At 49.4% G+C, this 11,024-nt stretch overlaps 1 protein-coding gene across 1 annotated transcript; it reads right to left on the bottom strand.

Moving 5' to 3' along the window:
- Nucleotides 1-5,551: 5,551 nt before the first annotated feature.
- Nucleotides 5,552-10,610, bottom strand: LOC119405775 (probable ATP-dependent RNA helicase DDX5). The gene is made up of 4 exons (XM_037672608.1): nucleotides 9,827-10,610; nucleotides 7,657-7,780; nucleotides 6,049-6,472; nucleotides 5,552-5,929 (listed from the first exon to the last, which is right to left on the bottom strand). Exons 1-4 carry the CDS (start codon nucleotides 10,608-10,610, stop codon nucleotides 5,552-5,554), a joined length of 1,710 nt encoding a protein of 569 aa, XP_037528536.1.
- Between the last annotated feature and the right edge of the window lie 414 nt (nucleotides 10,611-11,024).

Genomic DNA, 11,024 nt, shown 5'->3' with positions numbered 1-11,024 from the left:
CTGATATCGTATAGAGCGCGGGTATCTACCATTTTGCCTCCACCGATATGCCACTGCCAAGGCCGGATTCGAACCCCCGACTTTCGGGTCAGCAACCAAGCACAGTCACCGTAGTACCACCATGGCGGACCAACTTTAAAGGAGCATACGCACCATTCAAAAGGGACTTTCTGTAGGTTGCACGAAATTTCTGCGCCTTTGTGCAGCTTTCATCTAAATTCAGTGTCACCTCTGAGCCGTGCGCTACATAGCTTCCCCACTCATCCACAATCACAGAGTGGATGTGGCTCCATGATAAAACAAGAGATAAAACACCGGGGCCCTAAACTCTAAACATTTAAGTAATAATTTGCTTTGTTGTACGGGCAGCATCCCAAATTCAAGGCGCATAAGCGCAAAATTTCGAAACAGCCTGAAAAGCCTCATTGCTTCAGAACACAAAAAATGAGAGAAATATATTCGTGCGGTGACTCTAATTTGAAATAAAGCACGACCTCTTGGTGATCACAACGATGGTAATAAGCCTCACGGTGTCCCAAGTTATTTATATTGCAGAATATTACTTAGGATGGTTGTTTTAGAACTGACCTATTTCATTGGGCTGTAGTTTTGTTACAAAATATCCAATTTTTATGTGGTTTGCGGAAAAACATTCAGCAAAGACGAAATTTTCATGGCCCGACGATGTTTTTGATGTGCAACGCCGAAACAAAGAATACTAAATAAGAAACAAGTAACCGCTACATGCTATATAAGGAGGGATAGATTGCGCCCACAAAACTTCGTTAAAAGCTGGTGCCATGTGGCATACCAAAAGTGACTAGTAAAGGTATGTAGAGGTTATAATAGGTTTATAATCACTTACCGTACAGCAGCTGTTGAAATGACCACCCAAAACGTCAAACTGATCTGACTTCGACAGTATGCATCCCTCTTGTACGGATTTTCGCGGAATGTCGCAGTTCCCGTTGTTTCTCAACTGTTCTAATGTCGCTCTTTCGAATAAAAAGACGGGACGAACTAGTAAATTTTAATCCTCATTAAATGTATTGCCGAAAGCCTTATGAAAATCTGATAATTTGTTACAAAACTACAGCCCGATGAGTTAGGTCAGTTCTAAAAGAATCCCCCCGTACAAGCAATGCTTGCTATAACTCCCATATTTCGATGGCGGCTTCGCACGTGAAAAAAAAAAAGGAAAAAAAAAACGGGCGCCGGCCAACGTATAGACATGCCGTCCTTGAAGGTGAGCCGGTTACAGACATGTTAGTACGCACCGTTTTTGCATTCATTGGTGATCTGTGTTTATTGTAGGGCTGTGGTCGATCAGCCGTTTTCGATATGGCAAAGCGATCGTTTGTTGATGTCTCCAGTCATTTCACGTTGACACAAGTCATTGTTCCACCGTCCTTCTTGTGTTTGTTTTACCGAACGCCGGTGCTGGAACGTGAGTTATTCGGGAAGATGCGAAATGCATGAGGACGCCCTCACGCCACGACTGCAACCAGTCAGAGCCCTTTCGGCTCCGTCGGGGAGAGAAATGGCATAAAAGGGTTTCGCAGTCAGAAAGCAAGAAAGAAAAAAATTGAGGAGTTCCGGTGCGCACACGCCAAGCCCCACAAACGCTCGCTTGCGTGTGCGTACGTCACCGTTACCCTTTCGGGAAATCATTTTCCCGATAGGAGAAAGCCTCCTGAATTTTAAAGGGACTGTCTGCCGCTCTGCAAAATTTTTCTGATTGTGGTGAAAATGAGAAGATCGTTCATCACATCGGCGGCAACGAGCATGTCTTTGCCCCATAAGAAGAAGGAAATGTATTTTTTATGTTAAAAGGCGCGAAAGAATGACCGCTAGCGTCACCCAACGGCGATGTGGTTCAATCTACTGGTATGACAAGAAATCCTCACAGCTAGACTCGTTTTGACTAAAAACCAACATATATAACTTGTAATTGTATTTTACGCATTTGAGGCGTTTTTCAATTGCGTCAGAGAGACATTTTTTGCTTTTGTTTTTTCGCACGCATCGAAAAAGGAGCCCGGTGGCGCTGCTTGCGGCGCCGTCTTCGATTTCGTCTGTTTCAACTCATGCGCTATGCCATGCGGCTCTCCGCGCTGGTCGTACTGTGCCGCAGTACTGTTGTTAGGATGTCTTACATGGGCTGCGCTGTGAAGGTGCGCATTTATTGTCTCTTCTTGATGAATCGACTTGGCGTGTATTGCGGCAGCAGTGCTAAAATAAACACATAGACTGCGATTACAGCAACACAAGCTTTCTGTACATATGATAAGGCTTCAGCTTAACCGCCAGCGCGCTGAAAACGACTGTTCCATTCATTAGAATAGGGTTCAGCGAAAATAAAGTAACATACTACTGAAATCACATGTGCTTTCGGTTTTAATTTTTACCGGCACTACAATCGCCATCGCGTCCACCAGCCAGTGTTGTGGGCATGTTTCACGCCAATGGAAGAAGACCGAACGCAGATCAAAAAATTCTGTTTTAAAAACTTCTACTCGCTTTCCAGAGAAACCGCTTCAAGGTTGGACACTTCAGAGTGTAAGCTTTCTTTTGCGGTACACAACAGAAAAGCGATGAAGGACGGTAGACAGTCCCTTTAAGCGTTTAGCACTTTATGGGCCCGGATTGTTGTCCATTCGTTGATCTCATGTAGCATGATGACGCTCAAAATAATATAGTCAATACAGGCCTAAACCAAGGCTAGGAATACTCAAAACAGGGTTAAAACAAACAAATCACTAAAAAAAACGCCAGGCCTGCGCTGAAACCGCAGCACAGTCACAGCGAAAGCTGGAAGAGCGGCGTTTCTAGATCCCGTTGTAAGCTAGCTCTCTTGGGGCTACAATACAAGTTCACTAGAAAGGTACCCACTACGCCATAAATCACCATTTCTGTGAAGTTGGGAAGCCCCTACTAAGCCATTATTCGTCATTCTGCGGAGAAGCGAGGCACCAGCCACACGTCTGGAAGGCATTATGTGCACTTTGTTGACGCGACGACTTATGACGGTAAAGAATTATGGCTCAGCCCTTTGTAATGGGTTGGAAGCTTTACACGGCCCACCAGTTTTGTAATTTGCATTGGGTGACGGCCGGTCGCTATTTCCCTCTCCCGTCATGCTGTATAGCATACGTTTACGTGGGAGAGAGACGGGAGGGGGGGCGAAGCACTTTACTGAGACATGGCTTAGCAGAGACTTTGTCTGGGCAAGTTGGTGCGACATTGCAAAATATAACAGCACGAGGGACGGGACTGAAGACACAAAAACCACAGGACGAGTGCTGGTTCTGTGGTTTTTGTGTCTTCAGTCCCGTCCCTCGTGCTGTTATATTTTGCAATTTACTGAGCCCCCGAGGAAATAGATCATGCGCTTATGGGCTTCATTGACAACCAATACAAGTGCATTTGAGAGGAACCCACTACGCTCTAAATCATTGTAATTTTACTGAGACCCCGAGGAAATAGATCATGTGCATATGTGCTTCCTTGGCAACCGATACAAGTGCACATGCGAGGAACCCACTACGCTATAAATCATTGTAATTTTACTGAGACCCCGAGGAAATGGATCATGCGCTTATGGGCGTCCTTGGCAACCAATACAAGTGCACTTCCGAGGAATCCACTACGCTATAAATCATTGTAATTTTTGAGAAGTAGGGCAGCAGGCACTGTGCCATTTTTCGTCATTCTACGGCCAGCCGTGGTACCTGCTAAACGCATGAAAGGAATTGTGCGCACTTTGTTGATGCTGTGCCTGATGACGACGAAGAATTATGGCAGGGCCCTCTGTAATGGGTTGGAAGCATTCAACAACCTACTCGTTGCGCAATTCGCGTTGTGTGACGTCTGGTTACAGAACTCGCGTTGTGCGACGCTTGGTGCTTATTTTACTCTTATACGACGCTATATTGCATATGCTAATGTGGTTCCTTCCCGATATGAAGCCTGTATAGGACCTTTTTGCAAAGCAATTTCAAGCACCGGCATGGCTCAGAGGTTGAATACTGGGCTCCCACGCAGAGGGCCCAGGTTCGAACCTCGTTCCACCCTGGAATTTTTTTCTTCTTTCCTTTTTTTTCTTATTTCGAGCGATACAGGTTACGGACACCGGCGGCAGCGGCGGCGGCGGCGGACAACTACGGCGCCAAAAACGGCCGGTGAAATGATCTCATAACAGCTTTCGCTGTAAAAGCACTTCGGCAGCATGTGGCTGACATCAGCTCAGCCCAAGAAAGGGCCCCACTGCATCTCAAAGCGTGCCATTGCTCCTTCCACCGGCGCTTTTTCAGCGCATTCGTTGCTAGATCTGAAGGGGAAAACAATCTATCGCAACTCCCCTAGCAAGGTGGTAGTCGATAAAGCGCAGCAAAAAGTGGCGCGCATGTCGCACACTGAGTTTGGGAATCTCCGTAGCAAGATTCTATTCTCGCCGGGCAAACCCCACATGCTTACCTTAAACATTGATGTCATCGACTGTTTCGTAAACGCGGCAGCGGAGACTATGTGAACCAGAACCGCTGGGTGTCCGTGCTACGCACTCCTTCAGGTATCACACTTAGAGGTGCTGCATTTGGCGCAGCATTTAGAGCTACGCCAATTGCTACACATTTTTATCACACAATTTCTAGTCTCACGTTCACACGTACAGTGATAACGTAGCAGTGACGTAATTAACAAGCACTCAAAGCCACGAAAGTCGTGGCCGGGACGCTGTTAGCCCGTGTGCCAGCATTACGGCAGACCCCACTTGAGGTGTGATGGCGACATTCACGCAATATCACGAACCAAGCTCCCCACAATGCTGGCAGTACAACATGGCAGAATCATCGACGTTATTGCTAGCTATCTACGGCACGCCACAACCAACTACCCTTAGACGGACAGCCGTGAACTTTTTATCGCATTTCATGTCCAATCATCTAATAATTTTGTACAAGCTACCAGCAATAACATGCAGTTATTGTACGTGGTCGTCTGGGGTCAATATTGGAATAAATAGCCCGATACGCAGGATGTCCTCGCTTGTATCCGATAAACAAAGGCAAGAAATTTTAAAATATGATCTATCCCACACTGTGAGGCACCGCCGTCAGATTGCGAGAACTGCTGTCACCCCAATCGCCGCGCGACCACAGGTGCGAATCCCATTATCGCTTCGAGTGAACATTTTTCGCCAGCTCATAGAGTTCGTGACTGACGGCTGCCTCGCATCCCACAGAATTTCTACCAGGGTCTTCGCCTGAAAATGTTGGCTGGGAACGAGGAACGTGTGCACCATACTCGGCACGTCGGAGCGCTGCGCGTGTCTCGACCTGTGCACGTAGACTTTCGAGCAGTCCGGGCAGACGCAGTTCACCACCAGCCATACGTCCGGTAATACGAGGTCTTGAACAGCCATGTCGGTCGTCACGAGCACGCTTTCCCCACATCTATTAAACATGGACAAGATCCAGTCGCACTCCTTTTTCTCTTTCTTGCAGTGAAGGCTCATGGCTGGCCGGCCTCGTTTCCGCAGCTTCAACGTAATCTATTCCACCTTCCACTTAGTGTCAGCAAACACCACGGCTCTGTCTGTCTTTTCGTTGAGGACGTCGTCCAAGAGTTCCGCCCATTTCGCTTCTTTGTCTTCCGCCGGCCACACATCGACGGTCATTTTCACGGTGTTTTCAACAGGCCGGGGCGTCGTACCAAAGCTTATTTCGACGTTGTCGTCGAGCACATCCTCAATAATTGGCTTCAGATTCTGCTGCCAGGATATGGCCCACATTATCGTTTGGTGGTCCGGTTGGCAAAGCTCCACAATCTTGAGAACATGGCGCTGGTAGCCCATAGTCAGCATGCGGTCCACTTCATCGAACACAAGGTACGTGCACCGGTGGAGGTTCACCTGGCCTTCCTCGAGGAACTCGTTGAGTCATCGAGGTGTGGCCACGAAGATATGGCAGCCCCCCTGGAGCTTGGCGTACTTGCTTTTCTTTCGCTCGCCGTTCGCTGCGCACACACTGCGCACCACGGTACGCTTGCCGAGCTCTGAGGCCACGGTGTGAATCTGCTTGGCCTGCTCGCTCGTCGGGGCCAAAAGGACGGCGATGGGTCCTTCATGCCGCTGCCGGTGCGGCTGCCAGCTGACGTGCTGACGATACCGAGAAAGTTCCTGCACGAGTGTTCGATGGGCCAGCAGTTGGCCTCGATGCGAGTCGGTAACGTGTAGTCCCACCCGGCCTCAATACCTTTGACGTTGAAGTCCGGAAAGTTGGACTCTTCCAAGGCGAGGATAGGTTTCGGCACGTCGCGCCCTTTCACCGATACGCAGTTCGCTTTTCTGTAGGTTTCCACATCGGCCATCGACCGGCTTGCCGTGGCCGGGTGTTCCTCGTAGAGGTTCTTCTCGAACGGCTGTAGTTGGATGTTCTTCCAGTTGGGCTTGCGAAGAAACCATCCTACCTTGCTTTTCCGATACAAATCGCAGTTATGGCGCTTACCCAAAGGAAGTTAGTTATAGACGAATTCACCCCTCACTTATCTTTCTTGCTTTGGCATGTCGAACCACCACATGTCGGTAGGACGTATGCAACACTTTCTCTGGAAGAAGCGGGATCGCTGTGGTCGTCGGCGGCGGGAGTGTCCTGTGGCCGATAGGGGAACATTGTTGTCGATGATGATGATTGCATCATAGGCTGTGGCACATGCCCGCTATGAGGCCTTTGCCAGAAATTTCGGATGTACAAGCAATAATGTATTTCCACGCGATAGTATTAGTCAGCCTGTTTCGTAGAAAATGTGGCGTCAGCGGCAAGCGAAAAATAGGCGTGCTCCTTAAGCGAGAAATGTTGATAGATGCTAAGAATAAACATAAGGGTATCGAGCCACAATCGAAATCGCGCATTCTGCGTGGCAGTCAAGTTTTCTATCACAGAGCAACGCCACTGCTTGAAAAGTTTTGGAAAGGTGCTCTATCGCATCAAGCATGGCGTCATTACCATGAATTGCCTATCGAGTGAGTGAGTTAGAGCTATTAATCCTTCAAAAAGGGGTGAGCCATAATGCATCAGCATCATCTTGAGCCACACTGGCAACAAAGTTTCAGGTCTGTGGTTGAACGGATGGCTTTACGGAGGCACAGTGGTTGTCGGTCTTACCGGAAAATGTTAACTTTTAAAGTAATAGGTATTTCGCAATGGTACTTGCAGTAGGCGCCCTACGAGTGGTTACAATTATGCACAGTTGGCAGGTTTTGGCTACCTTGCACCAATTTAGTTACTTCTTTGGGCAGGTGACTGGAGATAAATCGTCGTGGCTACTTTTTGGCCATTGGCGTCGAGAGGGATGGGAAAATGGGGCACTTACGCCCCTCAAGCCGCACCCGCACTTACACCCCACCCAAGCTACACCCGCATCCGGATCCCTTCCCCCGCCGCGATGCAACATGGTTTTGCCGACGCCCATATTTTAGACCACAGCTCTTAGACTACCGCTCCTGCGTTGAGCGGCGTCGCCGTTGGCGTCGGCGGCATAACCAATAGAGCGAATGAGGACGAAAGAGAGCGAAAAAAGACGAAAGAGAGCGAACGTGAAGTCTGTACATGGAGGAAGGAATCAGTCTGTAGATATCACGAGCCACTGGCGCCTTACCTCGCTGTCTTCCACCGTCGCGCGCGCTCGCTTCTCGGCCGGAGCTCGTGCGCAGGCAGGGCTGGCACGCGCACTGCGGCTGGCTTTGCTTGGGGCTGTCGGTGTTTCTCTTCATACGCGACGCCTGCAATGCACAAATTGGAGTGCGTCGCACTCGAGCGCTGGCAGTTTCTATGGCAAAAGTAACATACGTTACATTGCTACAACTCATCATAGCCAAAACTTCAAACATAATTGGCGTTGCCCCAACAGGAGGCTACGCTCAGAATTCGCATTAGGCTGTATCTTAATCGCTAGTGAATTTTTTGGCTACTTTCCTGTTCCCTCAATTTGAACGAAGTTATCAATGTCTGGTGACGTCGCAGCTGCTGATTTTGAGTATGCTGCGCCAAAACATGGAGGCCAATGCCTATTTCCAGATGTAAACATTGAATTTGGCACTTGCGCTACACAATAGAAAGGACCTGGTCTACCCAACACACGCAAGAGTCACAATTCAACGTACACATCGTAGGTGACGTAACTTTGCCAGCCGACATAATCAGAGTTCTTTCCCTCGGACCAAAGTTTGCCGTGGCTCCCAGGGAGTCATGTCCAGAACAGCTGTTTTTTGCACGTCAGTTTTCGCATCGCGCGTCAGCCGATGAGAGCGCACGTTGCCTTTCGAAAGGTGTTAAGGTCCTTAACAGTTGAAAGAACTTAAAAAGTCACATTTTCGCCACAAGGGCGAAGCAATGAATGCCATAGCAAGAAACTAATGCTATACGAAGTGAGGCTCGCCAATGGATACTCTCAGTTTGAACAGCGCTCATGTTGCAAAGGCGGCCGAAGCAGCGAAGGAAACGCGTGCTTCAAGTGTCGAGCTGTGACACTTGATAGTTCGCGCTCATCTTCTGCTTGTTCGTTTAGCGGCGTCCCTTGAGCTCGAGTGACTTTCGTACGCTCCGTAACATGAGCGCGGACATTACGGTGAGAGCTCGAAACATCCCTCTTCCCCTCACCACGAGAAAACCGCGCGAGCAGACAGCGGAAGGGCAAGGTTCTCGCTGCGCAAACATAAGAAGCCAGCGAGCTCGCCGACGACTTTAAATCCACCCGTCGCGCTCCTCGAGTCATCTCGCTGGTAACGAAGAAACGCTTATAAGCGCCTGCCGTCTCTGAGTCCTGCCGGCGGTAGAGGGTGTGTATATAACGCTCGCCGTTAGCTACGTGAAGGATCTCCGCTTTTTGGCGTAGTGGTTAGCGCCACGCGCTGCGGAGCGAGAGGTCGCTGGTTCGATTCCGCGTTTCGGAAACATTTTTCTGAATTATTTTTCTTTGGGAATTTGGTATATATATATATATATATTATATATATATATATATATATATACATACTTATACATATACGGTGCATGACGGCGGCGACGGCGACGGCAAAATTCAGCCGAGACTGTCCATATAAATGCTATCGTAATAAAAGTTGGCTACATTTGGGCTAGCTTTTCTGATTTCTTGGCTATATTTCTGTTTTTCCGACCTGGCAACCCTGGCGGTACCCACTCCTTCACGCTATCGCTTTAGGACTTCCAAAATCTATTTTCGCTGTTCCTGGATTGATAACTGGGGATAACCTTTGGTACATACCCATATAATACGGGCCGTGTTATCTGGGCATGTGCCACACATGAGTGGCAAAACGGGTTTCATGACGTACGCTACAGGCAAGTTACGTTATTCATGTCGTCTTATGACCTGTGAATCGTACTCGTCATACACTCATATCCTCCTACACCTATTTTGATGTATACCAAATAGAGGAGACGACCACGAGGGCGCCCAGACGTAGCCGGCTGTATGTATAGACAGAGACGGCCAAGATGCGTCTGGTTTACTACGAAATGCTTCGCAATCATCAATGACTGCATTGAGTAAAACGTGCTAATTCTCTAGCTACTGTACTAATTTTCATTTACTACTTTCTGCTCACACTTCCATTGGGCATGCATTTGAAATCTTGGCAAAATGTCAAGCGAAAATTTATCAGTTGGCTGTACAGTATTCCATTTTATTCAAACTGTTGTAGAAGTGGAAATTTCGCAAGTTTCGCCATCAGGGATTCGCGGCGAGCGCACGGCTGTGATGGCAGCGGTAATTCAATTAGAAAAGTGTACAGTTTTGCGTATATCACAGCGCGATGCCCCCTCGGCGATTTCGAGGAGCCGAGGATGAATCTTCTCGCCGGAGTCTAGAAGGTGAGAGACGAGCTCTTTCGCGTGACGCGCGTCGTCCGGAGCGAGAAAGGCGTACGCCATTTCTGATCCGTCACAGCCCGACGCGCCGTTCACCCGGTTCACGTAGACGTCCGCATTCGCTGGTCGGTCGTAGTGGACGACGAAGCGCACGCGGTCGACGTCCAGTCGCTGAGCTGCAACGTCGGTCAGCACCAGAATGCTCGAAGAGCCCGACTTGAACGCGTTAAGCGCCTTCTGTCGCTCGTCTCTCGCCTTCGCGCCATGGATGCCGACGACGGACCAGTCCCGGTGTCGTAACTCGAGCACCATCTCGTCCGCCGTCAACCTAGTCTCGACGAAGACGATGACCTTGTCCTCTTTCTCCCTGAGAGTGTCCTGCAACAAAGCGACGAGCCGTTCAAGTTTGTGAGCTTTCTCGCAGATTATGACCATTTGCTCCACCCGCTGGTTCTCCACCAGCTTGCAACGACCGATGCTAACCTGGACGTAGTCATTAAGCAAGCAGTCGGCAAGGTCTCCAATCTCCCTCGATCCAGAGTTGGCGAATATGAGCGTCTGACGATCAGGCCGGCCGAGGGCCGCGATGGAGCGAAGCGTTTTCTCGAAACCCATCGCCAGCATCCGGTCAGCTTCATCCAGCCCCAAAAGCGTGCAGCTGCTAATGTTCACCTTCCCTTCCTCCAAGAACAAGAGGAGACGGCTAGCCGTCGCGACCCACATCCCGTAACTCGTTTTCTTAAGCCTCTTCAGCTGCCTTTCCTTCCAATCACCCGAGCACAGGCACACGGAACGGACATCGGTGTACTTCTCCAAGTCCGAAACTAGCCGTTGAATTTTCTCTGCCACCTCTCGGTTCGGAACAAGTACGAGCACAACGGGGCCGTGGCCTGTTCATCGGATTGGTTGGTGCGGCTGCAGCTCGGGTGTGTGCGATGGCGTGGAGGTCTCTGCCGTGCAGTGCCACGGGCCAGCACTGCGACTGCAAGGCGGTGAGAGGACCGTAGCTGAGAGCGTAGGCAGCTTCGGCGACGCATTCCGGGAAGTAGGCTTCGTGCAGTCCTAAAACAGGCGTCGGAACTCCTCGTCCTCTGACGGTGACTTGGTTGGCCTTTCGAAACTCGTTTGTTTCGGCCT

The sequence above is a fragment of the Rhipicephalus sanguineus genome, chromosome 9 (assembly GCF_013339695.2).
Source record: "Rhipicephalus sanguineus isolate Rsan-2018 chromosome 9, BIME_Rsan_1.4, whole genome shotgun sequence".
Lineage (NCBI taxonomy): Eukaryota > Metazoa > Arthropoda > Arachnida > Ixodida > Ixodidae > Rhipicephalus > Rhipicephalus sanguineus.
This window is presented reverse-complemented; position numbering and strand designations above follow the sequence as displayed.